This window comes from Oryzias latipes, chromosome 10, assembly GCF_053564925.1.
Source record: "Oryzias latipes strain Hd-rR chromosome 10, Olatipes_Hd-rR_3.1".
Taxonomy (NCBI): Eukaryota; Metazoa; Chordata; class Actinopteri; order Beloniformes; family Adrianichthyidae; genus Oryzias; species Oryzias latipes.
Window position 1 is genome coordinate 10,936,022 of NC_136246.1, and position 19,947 is coordinate 10,955,968.

Sequence of the window (19,947 nt, forward strand, 5' to 3'; positions counted from 1 at the left end):
CTCGTCAGTGTGTCCGTCTGGCGGAGCGGATATAGGTGCGGGCGTGCGGACGGACGGACAGACGTACTAATTGTTCACTGGGGAAAGTTGTTTTCATATTAAGACATTTCTTCATAAGCTATGGAATTATGGTATCCATGCATATGCCTTTGGTTTGTTTTATTTTTGATAAAACAATGTATGGCGTATGTTTCAACCATTCAGAAAGCAACAAGAAATTACATTTGAGCTGAACAATTTCCCATTTTCCACGTCGATTATTACTGACATCTGTAGCTTGTCAGATGTAATTAAATGGAGGGAAATAAAATGCCCCATCACAATGCGTAATGACGCACAATGGCTGATCTTACGCTCTTTGAAGATGTGGCAAATGGAAGAATTCGGAGTGAACACATCTTAAGACAGCAAGAAGACGTGCTGGCAAATGAGGACGAGTGGCTTATGAGCCGGTTCCGACTTCCTCGAGCCGTCCTTTTGGACCTCTGCGGGCTTTTGGGCCCGGCGTTACAGAGGAGCACTCGGAGGAACCACGCGTGTCACCCGGTGCATCTGGCGCTCTGCCTGGTCCCCCGGCGCATGCATCTGGCGCTCCGGTGTCCCCCCCCCGATGGAGCGCTGGTTGTGAATGGTTGTGAGGCTGCAGCATTTACGGCGTCCGCCACCGTTTGCCGCTCACGTGCCTTTTTGGCATTAGTAAGGCCACACTGTGCCCTCCAAACAACACTTTTCTCCTCTTTTCCACCTCGCCAACGATAACTTCTACCTCACATTGAGTGAAGTTACGTTTTTTTGATTTCCTCTCGGTGTTTGCCATGGTTCCGCAATCAATGAATATTCATTTATGGGCGTTTCACTGACTATTTATGGACAAATATGGGCGTGTCATGAAGCCGCAAAAAGCTGCGCTGCATTTAGAATCGGTTGTGATTTATTAAGGGAAAGATGCGTAGGATGTGCGTGCGCACGGTTTTATAAATCCGAATATTTCTTTGCGTACGCACGTCCTATGTTTCATCCGTACGCCATTTCTGACGCAAATCCTACGCAAAGTTTTATAAATGAGGCCCCTGGTGTTTAATAAAATAATAACTTCAGTTAAAACTTTACACAACACTCATACTGACAAGATTATAAATATCACACAGGATGTTATCGGAGTTTGTCCAGCATGGGGCTCTGCTTTTGAGACATGTACATTCACTGCTCACTATCAAGCTACACTTCAGAAGACATTTTATATTTTCATGGAGTTTGTGAAACTTTTCGGTAAAGCAGAAGTTAACTTTAGTCCTCCTTCTTGAAGTGTAATTACAGTGTAACATTTGGGGCTGAGTAATGCTTCCCTGCCAGCTGGTCAAAGCTGTTTTAGTCTTTCCACGGCTTCTCTTTCCATCTCTCCTTGGGAAACTCCTCAAGCATTTCAAGACTGAAAGACTGAAACAAGTGTGACAGATGGATTTTCAGTGGAGATAGACTGAAGAAATGTTTGAGCCTAGACAGAAGATCCATTTAAACTCAGTCTACAACAAAAACAAAGCCCTCAAGGTTAAACCCAAGAAAAGCCCCACCCACAGACTATGTATTTTAGGCCCTGTATTTCTCAAAGCGTTCTCTCTGGATTGAAAACGCTACTCTGGCCTCTTTTATTTTTTGGAACACCGAACTGGCAGAATACACATTTACACATTCGATAATTTGATAAGAATAGTTGATAAACTTAAAAGTCTAAAGTATTTTTCAAGAATGGCTCAATTTAAATGCACATTCATCACATTTGTCAGTCAGTGTCAATCATTTACCAACTAGTAAAAATGCTAAAACGCGATGATATAGAAAGGAAATATCTGATCGAGAGTTTTGGCACACCGAGCGAAAGGGAATACAGCTCCACATATCTTCTAAACCGCAGCGGTAGAACATTTTACGCCATTTAACGCTTTGATAAAAAGTACAGAAAGCAGCCTTCAGTGCTTCATAACAGTTGTGTTGTTGATGTGTGGATCACTGCCTGAATTAGATCCCGACTGATGAGGGTTCTTCAGCCCTCTGGTTGAGCTGCTGTAATATAGGGCTTCTGATCCGTTGCTCTATGGAGAAGAAAAACAAATCAGAGCACAAAGAATCGTGATGAATTTTTCATGAATGGAGACTGAATCTCCAGGAGCCAGCTTTGAATTATAAACAAATGTAGCCTTTAAAGAGCACAGAAAATTGGAACTATTAGGCAGAAAACAAAAGTTAAGTTGGAACCCATCTACCAGGGGCTCAAGGGCAACCGCCACATTATTTTGGTGCTTATTATAGTATTTATTTATGCAAGTGTCCTCCTTGTCTTGTATGTATTATATAATCAGAATTTGCAAGGAAAAGTTTGCCTCTAATTAAACAGTGAATAAACAAGCCTTATTGTTTGGCAAAGTCACAAACAAAAACAGCAATATACTCTCTGAAATATGGAAAAAACGCAAAACATTACCAATGAGTAAAAATCTCTTTAAATATATGAATATATTTTATTTATTTATTTATTTATTTATTTATTTATTTATTTATTTATTTATTTATTTATTTTTTTAACTTGTCCTGTCCAACAGCTAGGCAGACAGATGAGAGCTGAGGGCCTCTTGGGTTGGACATATTTTACTTTAACAAGAGGGGTTATTAATCTTCAGACAAACCAAAGGTATGTCTGAATAAACCCCTTTTGTAATTGAGGCCAAACTTTATTAATTTCAAACATGTCTGAAAATCTTTGGTGTTGGACCGGACGGAAAAGGAAAGAGGGGAAGAAGAGAGAGGGACGTTAGAGAGAGGGGGGGTAGGGGGTGATAATAGGAGGGGAAGGGGGATAAGACCATGAAGCAGCATAAAGCAACAAGTTTACTGGTTGTTAATCATTATGGTAAGGTTCAAATGTAAAAAAAAAACCAACAAAAAAAAAAAGGGCGGAGCCTGTCCACACACACACTCAAATGTTATAAACACACCTGTTAGTTGCAAAAATGTCCACCTGTCGACATGTACACAAAACAGATAGTGTTCACACGCATACTTATGCCTTAAAACCAACTAGTGTGAAATATTTCAGTCATTCAGTCTGTTGAGCTAACACCTGTGCTCAGGTGAGTGTTTATGTTCTTCTAAAATGGATGGTGGAACGTGAAAAGAAGGAGGGAGAGTGCCCAGCCATCCCCACCCCAAGACCCCCACCGCACCAGCAGCGGCAGCCGGATTCCCCCCAACGCCACACGGGAACCGGCAGGGAACAACCGCTGCCCGGGCGACCAAGCCCGCCACCCAGGCCAGGGCCAGCAGGGCCGCCGCAAGGCCCCCAGAGCCAGAGAGCAGGGAGGCACGGAGGGAAAGAGGCAGCCGCCCCAGCCCAACCAGGAGAGCAGCCCCCCCGCCGCGCCGGGAGAACCCAACGCAGGGCCCCACCGGAGAAGGACGCCCACAGCCCCAGACGAGCACCCCACCACCACCCAGGAAATCCGGGCATCCCCCCGCCCCAACCCCAGGTACGGGCCAGGACCCCCCAAGGGAGACCCACTCCGCACTCCAGGCAGCCATCCGCCCGGCCCACGGTTGGTCCAGGGAGGAGCGAGGCAGGGGCCCGCCGCCCCCGCCCAGAAGGGGGGAACCCTGGGGAAAAAAGAGGGCCCACAAGGGGTGTTGTAAATATGGCCCGACCAGGCTCGGCCACAGTTGGAAATTTGGCGGGGCCCAGCACTCAGGAGCAAGGACCAGAACCCACCCCCCAGGGACACGAACACCCCCGGCTCAGATGTAATGTGAACCCCCCCACCGCGCGGAGAGAGCACCGCCGGGCCCAGGAAGCCAGCACCCCGGGGACACAGCCGCCGTTGCAAAGGGGCCCGTACCCCCCACCAGGGAAGAGGCAGGGGACAGATGGTCCTAGGTCCCACCTTCCTTGCAAAATGTGTGTGCGTGTATGTGTGTTTGAGAGAGTGTGTGTGTGGATGTGTGTGTGTTTATGTTGGGATGTATATATTGAGGGGGGAGGGGTGTGTGTACTAAGGGGGGTGCGGTTAAAATTGGCGGGTAGGGCACTAAGGGGACGTCTCCTGATTACTCACAGTGACGTCCCCTCACCCTCCCCACCAAGGGGCCCTAAATGTCTAAGGTGCGGTTAAAATTGGCGGGTAGGGTGCTAGGAGGACATCCGCTGCTTGCTGGCAGTGATGTCCAAGCACCCCCCCTACCAAGGGCCCTACATGTCTAAGGTGCAAATAAAACCGAAAGAGGGGGGGCCCACTCCATACGGCAACCACAGGAGGGGGGTCACTGCCTAGTAAACCCCCCCCCCCAAGGCTCATCGCAGGCTAAGCCCCCCACCCCCTCACCCTATTATGAGGTTATATGAGGAAGGGGGTAAGTTGGGGACAGATGATAGACTGTCCCCCGGTGGTCAAACAGCCGTCCCCCGCCCCCCCCCCCCCCCCCCCCCCCCCCCCCCAGCAAGGGGGCCAGGCCCACCATGCCCCGGGGCCCCAGCCCCGGAGGCGCAGACACCCCAGGCACAGCACCACCACCCCCACACAGAGAGAGGGGAGCCAGAAAGCGCCGCCCCCCCCGGGAGCAAGCCCAGGCCCCCACCCCCAAACGCCGGCCCTAGAAGAGCTCTGGTCAGGCCTCGACGGGACCGAGGCAGCCAACCGGCCGGGGAAACCGCCGATGGCCTCAGCGGAGACCCCGACCCGTCAACCCCCCCTGCCCCGTACCAATAGTGCCCCCCCCCCAGAATGCCCCCCCACAGGACAGGGCCGACAAGACCCCCACCCCACCCCCAGACCCCGCAGCCGAAGCGGATGACACCCAGAGCGACCGGGGGCCCCAAGAGGGTTGTCCCGTCCCGCCCCAGAGCCAGGGAAGGGCCGATCCCAGCCCCAGGTGTAGACGGGAAGCCCATCCAGCGCCGCTGGGCCCCCCCCCCGAGCAGCGCCCCCCGCCAACCCCCCCAGCACAGGCAAAGGGACCACCCCCCCAAGCCAAGCCAGACCACCACCCCACCCCCCCACCACGCACCCCCACACCCAAGCCCAGAGGACCACGCAGCGCCCCAGGCCGCCCCACCCAGGCGCCGGACCCGACCCCCCGACCAACGGAGCCCCCACCACCCCCGGCCAGGCACCGGAGGCCCCGACCCCCACCCCGGCCCACGGCAGAAGGGCAAGGAGCAGCGACGACCATGCCCCCCCCACCCCCTAAGTCACGGAGTTAGCTATGGGAGACCAGAGAGACCGAATTCTTTCAAAGTTACTTGAACTTTGGGCTGACATTTTTTCCAAGCTGATATGATCAAGCAGCAGATTTCTGTGTTGACTTATATTTATATTTTTTTTGCTTTTCCAATTTATTAAAATAGTTTTTTTAGCAATGCAAAGAGTTATGAAAATGATAGAGCCTAATCCTCCTTCTACATCGATGGCACTCATGTCACCAAGCACACAAAGTGACGGTGAAGCTGTGATTGAAACCTTAAGCCAGACTGATAGATCGGCACATACCTGCTGCCAGAGAGCCTGGACAGGCGTTCAGAACCATAGTGCATGCATGTAATTGTCGGGTAGATTACTGTCACAGTGCTGACAAATGTCTGAGTTACTGAGACCCATCTTGAACATCCTCTGTCCAGTGTAGTAAATTCTGTGAAGAGTTTTGAAATGGATTAGCTGCAGATTACGATTTTTTGTCATTTTAAAGGTGTTTAGACAAAGTTCTGACCAAAAACTTTCATCTGTGCTGATGCTCAAATCCGCATCCCATTTTGTTGTCGGAAGTGAAATATTGTTATCTAAATTACATAAAAGTTTGTATATTTTGGAGAGAGTTTTATTCATTGAGAAATTGATCAGAGTGGTAACTACATCTGGTAGCTTTAAATCGTTGTCTCTGTATTTAAACTTTTTAGTAATAATTGATTTAAGTTGCTGATATTCCAAGAAGTTATATATTCCATGTTTGTCTTGAAGTTCCTGGGGAGTTATGAATCTTCTATCAATAATTATGTGCTCTAGTTGTTTTATGCCCCCTGCTTGCCAAGCTGGGAAGTGGATAATTTTTTTGTTTATGAGGATGTCTGGGTTGTTCCAGATGGGTGTCATTTTGCACGGTTGAATTGATGATTTTGATATTTTGAGAAATTCCCACCAGGCTGTTAAAGTGGCATTTATATTAATACTTTTGAAACAATCCTGTTTTTTAACTATTTGACTAATAAATGGAAGATCTGACAGGTTGATCTTTCCACATAACGCCTGTTCCAAGTCTAACCATGAGTTGGTTTCTGGATTATTTTTTAACCATTTTAAGATGTATTGTAATCTATTTGCAAGAAAGTAATTGTGGAAGTTAGGTAATTCTAATCCTCCACAGCTTTTTGCAGATTTTAAAGTTTTTAGACTAATTCTTGCAGGTTTATTGTTCCATAGAAAGCTTGATATGGATGAGTCTAATGTTTTGAACCATTTTAATGGCGGTTGTGTGGGAATCATTGAGAAGAGATAATTAACTTTGGGTAAGATTTTCATTTTAACCGTGGCTACCTTGCCCATAAGGGACAAAGGCAGGTTGGTCCAGCGTGTTAGATCGTCCTGTATGTTTTTCAGTAATGGGGTGTAGTTTAGCAGCACCAGTTCTGATATTTTGGGGGAAAAATAAATCAGGGCTCCAGACTAACTTTTTTCACTAGGAGCACAGTGGCCCCTAACTGAAAAATTTAGGGGCGCAACCAGAAAATTTAGGGGCGCATACCGTAAATCAACATTCTAACCAAATCTACTAATTTCCACTGTATTACTAATAAATACTTTAATAATAGATGCAGAAATTACAATGTGCTGTTTCAAATGCAGTGTCACATTTTATTCTGCACTTTTGAAGATGCAACAAGAAGGTAAACTGACAGCACCATCGCTGTCATGACAGTACAAATAAGTAAAGAAAACTGATGGAAATTTATCTTTGTGACACCAAATAGGTGCAGCCAAGATGCACAACAAGCGTGTTTGAGATCACCCAGGTGAACTCAACGCTGCGCAGATCACCTGGTGTGAGACATATATTTTTGTTTTTGCTCCAACATCAACTGTCAATCATCACAAAAATATCGCGAGAAAGGGGTGGGAGCAAGGGGCAAACCTACCCGGACACAGCTGCCCTACAGACTACAAAACAATGCATTATGGGACATGTGTCCTGATGGTTTTTGTAGTTGTGTGATTAATTAAAATAATTTAAAATACCAATTCATTAAAAAAGGCTACATACATCACAAAACATTAAAATAATCATAAAATATATATTTAACACAGATCATACTAAGGGGTAGAAGAATATTAAAACAAAAAAGAATGTTAAGGACAACTCCAACTTCCTGTTCTCCTTTAGTCTTGCTGCAGATTCGCTTTCATCTCACAGCCCCCCCCCCCCCCCCCCCCCCCCCCGGTCTCCCCAACGATCCAGGCGAGGTGCCGGTTCATCTCAAACACGTCTATCGTTGCATTTTCCCCACGTATTTTCAGTGTGTCTAAAACTAATGTTGTTTTTGCCCGCACGTGTTTAAAGTTCAAGCCCCGTTAGCTGTCACGCATGTACGTGTGGGACATTTATTCTCCTCAGCTGACCCGACTCCCGCGGGAGCGGTGTGCTGCCGTAACGGCCGTGCATAACCGTTTGATGCGCCGCCGTAACCAAAACCTAAACCTTCCTCCGGGTCTGTGCGGCCCAGAGAAAAGTTCAGCACGGACTGCATGTATGTAGAAAATTACGAGCGAATAAATACGTTCAAAAGGAAAGTAAGGAACTTCTTAATGTGGCCCGGGGAGGGAGGGGGCTGTCAGGTTTCCTGCTTTCAAACCCTGTCATTGTCACGCCCCCAAGAGTCATATACCCCACTGTGATTGGTTGGTCAGCTCCGAGCACGACGATGAAAAAGTGTCATTCATACAAACTGGCGGGCTGCAGTAACATTAAACCTTCATATTAAGGCGGGGACCGCAAAATATCATCTTGGGGGCCGCAAATAGCCCGCGGGCCGCGAGTTTGAGACCCCTGCTGTACACTCTGGCACTGGTACACTAGCCGCAGGTCGGAAGAACGAATCAATAGTTCGCTTACCCATAGCTCAGACGCACATATCAGGTTGTGATATTTATCTCAGTTTCCTTCCCACAGATGTTTACGCGCGCTCGATTATCTCTAGGCCCCGCCCCCTCTACGCATTTTAGCCACTCACAGTGGCTTTCCCTATTCTTCTCACACGCAGTGGCCGCCTCACACACAGGCATCACGCGAGAGTGTACGTGCTCGCGTTTCATGAGTATGTGCACGAGTGTGTGTGTCTGCCTGCGTGCGTGTGCGCTTGCGTCTCATTGATTATTTCATTGATCATTGACGTGCCCCTTCCACGTTTGATGTATAAAAAAATACGAAGGGTGGGGGAGGCAAATTTACTGGTCGCACATGTGCGACTGGATGTAAAATTCAGTCGCACACTCTCAAATTTTGGTCGCAAAATGCGACCAATTGCTCGCAGTCTGGAGCCCTGTAAATACCTAGATATTTTATATTGCCTTATTTGTTTTTTTGTCAGTGTTGAGCTGGGTTCACACCGAACGGAACTCGCTCATCAGGGACGTCCAGTTTAAATGTGAAGTCAATGTACAGATGGAGTCAGAGCATTGGGTGTAGCGGTCTGGAAGCAGTGCTTTTTGGACATCACATTGCATTTTGAGCATTGCTCCTCAATGTTTTAAGAGTTGAAGTATTTTAAATTTGGCAAAGAAGGTGCATTGCATCAACCAACCAGTCAGCTTAGGCCATTGACGTGTTGATGATGTAATCTGTGGTCATGTAATCAAGACCAACATTGAAGAGAATCTGAAGAGGTGTCGATCCACGAATCTGAAGGGCGTTCGTTGGAAGAGAGGCAGTGAACCCAAATTTGACGTGCAAATCGTGTCCGGTGTGATTGTAGAATAAGGCTTTATTGTTAATAGGATACATATAGTGACAAGGCAAAAAACTTTAGACTGTAGCTCCTCCCACACACTTCAGGATTGTCACGTTTTTTAACAAATTTCTGGACAAACGTTGAGCAGCGATCTCAATCCACATTGAAAGAGAGACAATAGACGTGAATTGTAAATGCAAATCATGTTTTGTGTGAACGTGGCTTTTCAACTCCTTCACTACATTTGGATGTCATCTGATCTGGATCAACAAGCAAAGTTCAATAACTAAGTTTGCTTCATAAATGTTTTTGACTGCTAATGTTTCAAAGATATATTTCTGAAAATGTCACACAGAGCAATATAAAAGTAAATTAGGATTATGCATGCCTCTACCCTGACTGAATTAGAAAAGAAAAACAGTAATAAATCTATGAAATGGGAGTCCTTGTAACATTTGCTGGGAAATCTTCCCGGGGTGGAGGCTGTAAAACCTTTTAATCATACTGTGTTCTGTATTTTACAGTAAATTGAGTTTTTTAGTGTAATTTATGGGACGTTTCTCTTTCTTTGCCCACGGGTCATTACCTCATTTAATCGAGTGGCATCTGTCTTCCAGGACTCAACGCTCTTCCCTTTGATCCGGCGTCCAACAACGACCCTCTTCAGTTCAACGGTTCCAGCGGGCCTCTGGTGACTGAATGTGCTGCCCTGGAAAACACTGCTGAAAACAGTAAGAAAAGGAAGAGAACAACCCTCCCTCAAGGTACTAACGGCTGCCTCCCAAGAACACTACTGCAAGGTTTACGCGATTATCTGACACCCGCATCACTTTGTCCACTGCCATTGGGGGAATTGTTAGATCGTGAGTCTGAAAACTCAATCAGAGAATGCCTCTGTTCACTCTGGAGAACTTTGATTCAACAGCCAGATTTCATACCTACCTTTTCCTCCACCAACATCCAATGACTTTGATGTGAACTGTGGTCTAATCCTGTTATTTGGTGGCCGAGTGGACAAAAAGTAGCTTATTTCAGTCTTTGTTGTTTTCCATTACCTTGCTCTGTCCTGGGGCTCTGCTTGTCTGGCCTGTTTAGAGGTCAGGCAGCTGCAACAGGAAACTGCTTCACCGAGATTGTGCGTATGTGCCTGCCTGTCTGTCTGTTACCGGGCCAACACTGCCCGTCAATCACAGCCCCCAATGCGCATTCGGTTTCCTCGCACAACCGCTGACCTGTCAGGCAGGGAGGGGCGCACAGACGAGATGTATGTGTCCTTGTGTTTCTGTGGGTGTGCTATAATTAAACAGTAATTTGAGTAAGTGGAGTGTCACCTGGTAACGTGTCAAATTAAAGAAGGACTTTCTAATTAAAGAAGTACTGACTAATTAATTGCTATGTAAGCAGAATGAAGAAGGTCCTTTTGACAGAGAGGTGTTTTGGTTGGTGTTCCCTGCTTGCTTGGCGACACTAATTGGTCTGGATTAATACTCCATATTAACGCAGCCCTAATGGTTTCTTCATTTTTTATTCACGTCTTTACATGCATGACTTCATGACTTAATAACTTTGATTTTGTGTTAAATCCCAAACGTAGTTGAGCTGTGGCTGAGCGAATGGTTCCTGAGGTGAAAGTCAGACAAACACAGCTTCTGTACTGATGTTTGATTTAAAAAAATACTGACCATGCCTCTGTATATGGTCCTGTTTTTGTTTTATCCCCGATGTTTCAATCTGAGCTTTTAAAGAGCATCGCTGCTGATGCAGTGGTCTGAACAGCAAAGTCTGGATAAGACATTGACTCTGCTGAAAAGAAATAACTTTGAAATTTATGTTTAACTAAAAAAAACCCAATAGCAAACAATAATATTGAAAATCATCAGCATACAAATAAGTCACTAAATTAAAATCTTGTATCAAATCATATTATCATGGGATATATAAATAAATTCATTCTGGTGTTGGTGAATTTTTATATATTTGCATGGTATTATCATCTTTAGGTTTGCTTTTTAGTTACTCGTGTTTAAAACGGTGAAAAAGTATTTTTACTGTCATGTAATTAGTGTTTGAATGACTAGACTAGAAACAGAGGAATAGTCAACTTCTGCCCCTTCAGTGCCATCAAAGACTTAGCTCTGTTTGATCACAAAGCAAAGAAGAAAACTTCCTGAAGTGAGGAGGAGTTGTTCAGAAGATGACTGTAACAACTGAGGACAAGGGATCACTTTAGGACTTCCCAAACCTCCAAAAAGCAAAAAGGAATGGTCTGCTCCCATCAAACGCTGAAGAATAGTGGACTGAAGTGGCCCCTTGTTTAGACGCTCTGTGCTTCAGCTTTCAATGGGACCAGGATTTGGCTAAAAAGGTTTCCTAAGCATCCTGTGTCTGGTACTTAAGAAACACCTATTTAAACACTTGGAAAGTGTTTCCATTACTGTCACTTTTAGGACATATTTGTAGAAATCAATGCATTTGTTCTCTACCATCTGATTCACAGTTTGATGTATATTTGTAGAGATGATGCTGTTTCAAACTTCAAAGATGAGAAAATAAAAAATCTTTCTTTATTTGAATAAACCTTAAACTCTTTTCACTACAGTGTTTTTCAATCCCATAGAGGGGTTAGATCAACTTTCTTCTTCAAGATCATTGCTAATTCATTTATTTTCCTGGCATTTTTTGCATTTCCCAACACCTGAATGCTGAAGAAGACTAGCAAACTGACATAACTTCCTGTTCAAATGCGTATGATGAACAGCAATTGGCTCATATTTCCCTAACATTATAGAAATCAGAAGTCTGCATTTTCACAAGTAGGATTTCCATCTACTCCCAGCTGCTCTGACATGTCTGACAGCTGGTTTTGCAGCACCGAGGCTTGAGTAAACAAGAGAGCTGTTGTTGCACTATAGCAATGAAATATTTAACTGACTATTTTGTTTGACTTGTCCTCAGTTTGCCTTTAGTTACTGCAGTTTGCTTTGACTCCCTGAAGGAAGACCAGGTTGGTAAACAAATGGAGATGTTTGTTTATTGGCTTCTTCGTCTGAATGAGACCATCATGAGTATCAATCAGTTCCTTGTTAAAAATGACACAGACACTCATTTAGGAATGTTTAAGGACTAATATAGCATTTCTTGTTAATGTTCCACCTGAAACGGAAGTTTGCATTTACGCAGACATTTAAACATGTTAAAGTTCCACTCCGATCATCTTTGAATCCATTATGAACATGTTCCCAGTGGTCTTTTAATTCTGATTATGCTGTTTTTAGCCAAAATCATAAAACGTGTGTCATTTTCTGGGACGTAGTTTCCGCAGAGCGGCAGCAGTTCGTTAGAAATTCACCTCTGAGTTGTGGGCGGGACTTTTGGTGCGCAGAAACGACCACTTCCCCTCCCTGATACCCTTGTGCCACCCAGGGCAGGTTAACATTGGGAGTGGGGTCATCTGGAAACCACAAGACAGCACACTGAACCTTTTCTTCAATGATTTTCTGATTTTTGCTGGTGTCCATGGCAGACATGAAGTCCTGTACATGTTTGTCATGAGTATAGTTGATATATTTCCGTATTAAGTTCATAAGAAGTTCACTTGGCCTTAAAATAGGCACTCGTGTACCTTTGACTCATTTAACCAATAAGAATTGATATTACTGTTAATAAAAAGTTGCTGAAAAGTTTTGATTATTTTTCTATCAGTAAATAGAACTTTCCACTTTAGCTTAGATCATGTTTGAACTCGACATTCTCCTGTGCCTCTTTCTTTAGTAAAAACTCATTTTTTTTTTATGTCTGTTTCCTTTGAACCAGGAGCCTATGTTTGCTCTTCTGCTTTGTTTGTGTGAAGTGTCTGCATACATGGACATATGTGGGGGCTTCCCTTTGAAACGGCCCGTAATAAGTGGAGCCTAAAGGCAGCCGGCTCATGGAAGGATTTTTCCCCTTTGTGTTTTTATCAGTTTTAACACACAGCCAGAGATGGCCACTTCCCCTTAAGTCATGCTGTGTTTAAGCTGCAGGCGGTGAAGAGAATGAGATTTGAAATTATGATTTTTTTCTTTTTGTCATTGGGGAGCAGAATGAATATAAATGTCAGTTTAGTAGCGAGCGGCCAAGATTGATTTCTTTCTATCATGCTGGCTGTGTTGATGTAAAGCTAATGGCAGTCTGCACTTGTGGTTCTAAAAACAAAATTAAGTATGATTTATAGTTCAAAGCAGAAATGCAGCAAATGGAAACATGAGCGGTGTAGGGGGAAAAAAAGTTACATTTTGAATGGGAAATTTAAACTTATTTTTTGAAAACAAAAAAGTTGTGAAAAGTTATTTGTATTGGTAGCTTGTACTTATTTGTTAGCTCTGACACATGAAGGTTTTTTTTTTTTTTGCAACTGGGGAGGTCCTGTCAACTTCAGTAATGAGGTGTTTTACCCACTGCACACAGACTCTGCTTGCAGCACTTTTCAACTAACGTCCAGCACCTGAGAACGCTTTGATGGATCAATTTGAATCCACACAGGTTTTTTTTTCTTCTTTTTTATAAATCTTTTTATTTTGGGGATATGACCGTGCAGCCAAAACACATGAACCCCTCTCAAGGCCATCCATCAATCTGTCTCCCACACGAGCTGCTCTCATTAACAGAAATCTTTTTGAGGTGTTGTGTTCCCCTGTCACACGGTGGCAGGGCTCCAAAAGGAAAAAGAAAACATTGAGAAAAGATCAGGAAAAAAAGGGTTTGGTTTCAAACCATGTATGGATTTATCCAAAGCATTTTGAAAACCAGCATTCATGTTCATGAAAATCAATGAAATCTAAGCACAAATGCCAGCTTACAGGCATTGTTTTAGCCAATAAAGGAATTGAACTCTCACGGATCAAATCTTTTATGCATTAACCTTTTAGTGGGAGTTAAGAGAGAAGAATGGAAGAAAAAGCTATTGATTCAGGAGGGGAAAGGTTAATGTCATGCGGCCGGGGAAAATCCAAAAACACGTGTTGGTAGTTTGTTGCAATATTTCTCAGACATCTGCTCTAACACTGTGACCGGAAACAGTCGCTTTCATGCATCCTTGAATAGCTAGGGAATTTTTTTTCCTTTACATTTAAAATGAAGATCTAACTGGTTAAAAGTGGGGAATCGTGTAGACCTGCATATACACTGGATATATGACTTGTGTTAAGAACGCGCATTTAGCCAATGCTGTTCACAGTGGACAAACAAGGAGGGGTGTCTTCTTGTTCTTTTTCTATTTCCTAGCATACGTTCGCCACCAGTTGGAAGAGGTTTGGTGGGAAATGTCAAATTTCGTAAATCTTGCTCCAGGCTTTTTATTTCAAATAAATAAAAGGCCTTGTGTCATATAATTCCACCCGGCCACAAACTGCAATTATTAATTTCTCTTTCATGGTCAAATTTCAAATGTTTTGCACTACCATGTACTAAAGGGGACGTCCTCCATTTGCCACTACCAAATCTGGGTAACCTGATTGGTCAAAGTTCAACCTAGTTTAACTTGGACACCCATTCTGTGCATGAAACCCAAAAACAGTAATAGAAACTTGTGTGGCTATGCATGAACGTAAGAGTTTTGAATGAGAAAGCCTGAAACACACGTTTTTGTAGACTTTATAATGGAGGTGGCCACGTGAAGACGTGTTGCCGAGGGCGGTGTGACCATAACTTCATTAAGCAGGTCATTTGTTTTCAGAGTGCTTCAAAAGTATTCCTGAGAAATGCGAATAAGCTGCTGGTTCTTGTTTGAAGCTTGAGGCATAAGGTGCAGTTTTTATGCCTGCAAATCTCCACAAAGTCCAAAATAAGAGATTACTCACCAAGTAAACAATAAAAGAAGGGACATCTTGTCTTCAGACTGAAAGATGTGAGAATGTACTCATGCAAAAGCCTTAAATAAACTTTTGCTATGAATCTTTGAATTTAGCTGAAAGCTAAATTATTAAACACTGATGTATTGATGAGCTCAGACATGATTAATTCTGTTTTTTGGTAGCGGCGCTTGCTATCCATCAAAGGCTGCATGCACTACTTGTTTTTTTGGCAGAAACACAATCACATTTTGTTGGAGTTGAACTGCTGTAAGTATGGTTTTACAAAACAGTGGGGGAGAATTTGGTATAGCTTTATTTGCTAACATGTTTAAACTCTTGGTGGTCTAGCTCCTAAATTGCCGGCATGCCTGATGTGAGGCTGTGTAATGAGAGTCTACACAGACATTCATTTCATTCACTCCTTCAGACAAGGGTATTTAATTAATAAATCGGTGAACACATTGCATTTACTTATTTTGTTTACAAAAGTATAGATCCTTTTTAATTTGGAAAGAATGATTTTAAAAAAATACTGTTTTTTTCTTTTTTACCTTTTTGGTGTTTTTTCTTGTATTGGACAATAGTTTAACAGAAAATATGTTTTATTTAATTTTTTGTCTTGAAAGGAAATAACTATGGTATCTAGGAAGGAGAGGAAAAACCAGTTCTTGATGCATCTGACAGTCTTACTGTTCCCTTGAGACTTGTTGAATTTGGAACATACAATTGCACACACATATGACAGACGGGTGATTCTGTCATACCTTGCTCATGCCACACTCTACTCGTTAGTTAAGCATTAGTCCCAATGGCCGTTATGTCTACATACGGGGTGTCAGCGGGCAAAAAAATGGGCAAAGGAGCCCACGCTTCTAAAGTGAAGAGCACTTGTGCATTCCAGAGGATTTGAGGAGGGTCAGTTAATGAAAAGAATTTGCATGACATGCCAACACCTCCCCTACTTCACCCTCACTTACCCTAGTGTGTTGTATGAGTGTTCACTATGACCTGTCACTCTCAGCATGAGCTTTTTTAACTCTATGGGATCATTGATTTTGCTATTTCTTGCAGGCCTCCTGCGTGTCCCATACAGTTTTTTTGTCCTCATTTTTTGCCCATAAACAACCCATATTTAGCTGTAAAGATAGTTTTGTCTAAGGCATTCGAGCATTTTCACCCAAGATATTGCAACTTAAACACAATAAAGTGTAAGTCAAGTCAAGCTTAGTGTGTTAAAAGTAATTACTTTTTTATCCACGTTTAAATCTGTTTACTTTTGCATGGAACCTTCTTTGTAAAGTGCTGAGAGTCAGCCATAAATGATGTCTGTTAGCCACGACTGGCTGCTCGGAAGGGGCTGCTAGAAAGTAAATAATACAAAGAGCTACTTCAAACATCATTGACAACAACGCACTCTTCTATGCCACTCATTGTTTCGTAGAGGGGGATTTGTGTAAGCAAGCCCTCTCAGGTAATTCGCCCATCGAGGTTGAAGATCTGCAGCTGCATGACAGGCTTTGTGGTGCTGACAGAACAAAGTGACCGGAGGTTGGAAATGAGATCAGGTGACAAATGCTTAGTAATAAAAGTTGCACCGTGAAACTGGCAAGAGCATGTTTCAGAAGTGTTTATTGAAGTATGCGTGTTTAAACTCAAGAACAGAATAACAACTGAATTGCATGACACACCGCAAAAGTCCCACCCCCACTTGCTCATCCAGGATTCCCCTCTGTGTTACAACATAAAGGTTCAATTGTCTGGACTGCTGCTCTGGAAGAGATAAGGACTGCACAATTCTGCAAACTGTGTTTGCTGCATGAAAACGCTCAAATCTTTGAAAGCTGCTTGATGCAGCTCAATGTGGAGATATGTAACTATTATCTTGATTCTTTTTAGATTCTTTTTTTTTTTTTTTTAAATAAAGTTGAAAGAATTGAAACTTTTTATTAGGCTTCGTTACTTCTTGCCAGTTTTCTATACGCTGAAGTGGTCAGGGATTTAGTGCCACTTCACCTTATCTTGCACAGCCTACGAATGCGAGATCTAAATAATTCAGAGCCAGAAGGCACTGTGCTGCGGTGTATCTGCGGTCCCAAGTTGGAGCTAATGGCAAAGATATAAGTGCAACTCAAGCTCTGAAAAGATTCTGAGATACTCTTCATTTGATCTAATTTCCTGCATAATCAAAGTAGAGATTTGGGTTACTAACTTCTTTCGACTTTCACCTTTTATGAGTGTTTTCACCTTTTTGATTATCCATTTAAATGTTCTTAGCTGATTGGAATTAAAAATCACACAACACCAAATGTTTACGTGCATGTGCGAATTGACAACATGCCCATTGAGGATTCATCTACCAGGTTGTGTCTGTACATTTAATCCCATTGAATGTTTGCCTTTAAAGACAAAATGGGCATTTCTATCGGGAATGAGCTGACACCTGGGAGGAGTAGTTTCAATTAGATCATTTTTAGCTATCAAACATGAAGGAGGGTTGCCAGGGTTGTCTATTCATTTATTCGACGGTATGTGTAAACTGGTACAACTTTACATGCAAAAACCTGCAGCAGTTTTTTTAAAGTTGGAGTCATTTATCCTACAAAAGGCGACAAAGAGAGCAAATCATAGCTACTTTTGATCAGTTTAGAATAGTTGAGGCAAAGATTGTGGAGGCTTAGGATTTTGCCGTGGCTGACAAAGAGCGGTCAACCTCTGATTTGAAGTTTGCAGGTTCAGTTCCCGCCTTGCCCGCCCTCTTAAGTGTCCTTGGGCAAAACACTGAACCCACATTGTTCATGGTGGTTGTAGGTTGGTGCCAGTGCTCAGCAGCTTCGTGTGCATGGGTTAATGGGACTGTAAAGCTCTTCAGGCCCACAAGGAAGGTGCTCGATAAATATATGCTATTTACCATCTGTATATGTTAAGGATATCAGTGACGATAAAGGAAGGTGCCATTTTTTTATGTATTTTTGTTTCTCTCTTTGTCAGTGTCACATTCCACCTTGGACTTATTTTAGTGCATTGTCTGTGTCATTATGCAGTTCTGCCACCCATTAAAACTCGCCAATAGCCACTGACAGCGAGTAAATCCCTTCATTGCGCACAGAATCAAGTCCGTTTTTTGCGCTCATTCTCTACTCAACATTGCATTGATTTAACGTAGGCAATTTATAGTGTATGCTAAATTGTCATTTAAATCCTATCGGTTGTGTCTCTTATGGTCTGTGCAATCATTTTTAGAAAATCATCGTTAGGGGCGGCCGTGGTGCAGCGGTTGGGCGCTCTACCCATGATCCCAAGACTGCAGGTCCGATTCCCGCCTTGCACGCCCATGAGTCGAAGTGTCATTGGGCAAGACACTGAACCCCACCTTGCCTCTGGTGGTAGTTTGGCGCCAGTGTTCGGCAGCTGAGCCGCCATCAGTGTGTGAATGTGTGTGACTGGGTGAATGGGTCTGTGACTGTAAAGCGCTTTGGGCTTTGTAGGTACAAAAGCACTATATAAGTATACACCATTATCAAATCCAGATCATTTGCATTTTTTCTTTTCTATAAACATAATTGTCAGCTTTTTTTTCAGGGATTTACGTAAATCTGTCCCTTTTAATACTATTTTGTCTACTATATTCTTTTGATAGGGGGTTAATAGGGTTAAACTTAAGACATGGTTGGCCCAATGTTTAATGAGGAAATGGTACATTAGCTAATAGAAATGTGTTTAGTTTCATGAGATTTCTGTCTCTGTTTCTTGTATCCCACTGCACGATGTTTCATCTTTTGTTTCTAGTTTGCTTTCTTTAAGAAACTTAAAACGACATTCCGAACCCTAGACTAAGATAAATGTGAGCTAAAAGACCTCTGTGGAAGAGGGCTGTAATCTTGTGCTTCCTCCACATCTCAGCCCTTCAACCCCCATCGTCACTTAGCTGAAATAAAATCTGCTATTTCCTCCTGAGTGCATGTTCTCGCACAGACGAAGCCGATCCAAGATTCGAGGGCTCAGATGGTTCAATTACAAATGTAAGAGCTATTGAGAGGCTTTATCTCAGTAGTGTTTTTCATAAAGCATCCAGTGACTCTCACATCTCTACACATCTGAGGCGGCCTTGAAACAATAAAGAATGAGCACTTCCTCTGATAGGTTTGGTTGCGGCATGAATTATTTATCATGTCGAGGTAGATCAGCTTTGCTTCTAATACTAATGAAGCAGAATTTGTTTTTAACGAACCTCGTGTTTAAAGGGATTTCTTTCTTTAATTTGGAAGGAAGCTTAAGTAGCGTGCGTCTATGAGACAAACGTAACCAAAACAAGAGGGGACTTTTTTGGAAGCTTGTCCTCGTTGGTCAGCTGTGACATGAAAGACTCTTCCTGTTTTCCACATGCGTTGCGCTCTCAGCTCAGAGGAGTATATTCATCACAGTCACCCTGCAGCCCTCCTCTTCTATCAACACTTCTCCCTCCTCCCTCTGTCCTCCTCTCCTCCTTCAAACCCCCTAGCTGGGTTAACTGATCCACACCAGCTGCCTCTCACAGCCTGACATTACTGCTGTGTAATGAGCATGTCCTTTGTCTCTCCTCCTCATAATTACCTTGCCACCTACTGGATGGCCAAGACAGGTTGATGTTCATGTCCATTTTCAGGAAATATCCAATGATGACGAGTTGATTAAAGCTCACCATCCCGTCCATCAAGGTAATTTGAGGTATGTGTAGTTACACACTTTGGGTACTTGCCCCCATGGTGTGATTTTATCATTTGCTTGTGAGCTCAAATCAATCCTGAAAAGCTTCATTCTAATTTTACAGCCATTGATCTTCCAATCTTTTTAGCTCTACAATGTTTGACCTCACATCAGCAGCAGATGAATTGTTACTCTCTCGTCTTGCCAGGTGCTGTAGCAGTAACAGTACGTATTGTGTACTTTGTCATCTCCTCAGCTCACCAGTTGGCCTGTAGAGATGAACATGTACAGTGATGCACCACCTTCCCATCCATTATTAAAGCCTGATTTTATATCATTGCGCAAACAACCTGGAGAGTGGTTGTAGCTGTCAGTGCGTTGCAGCAGTGCTTATATTTATATCAGGTGCAGGCAAAGGAGTATCAGAGAGGAAACAGAGAAAGGGGTGTTACATTT

General features: G+C 43.4%; 1 protein-coding gene across 8 annotated transcripts in view; it reads left to right on the forward strand.

The window, feature by feature from the left end:
• The window catches only part of enox2 (ecto-NOX disulfide-thiol exchanger 2), a 223,206-nt gene that overhangs the window by 96,271 nt on the left and 106,988 nt on the right, over window positions 1-19,947 (forward strand). For 6 of the 8 annotated variants that reach the window (XM_023958993.2, XM_023958990.2, XM_023958991.2 and 3 more), the window contains one exon: window positions 9,595-9,741. In XM_023958993.2, coding sequence (XP_023814761.1) covers window positions 9,595-9,741 — 147 coding nt within the window. The remainder of the gene's footprint in view (window positions 1-9,594; window positions 9,742-19,947) is intronic. The other 2 variants (XM_023958992.2, XM_078953942.1) reach the window with 1 other exon arrangement.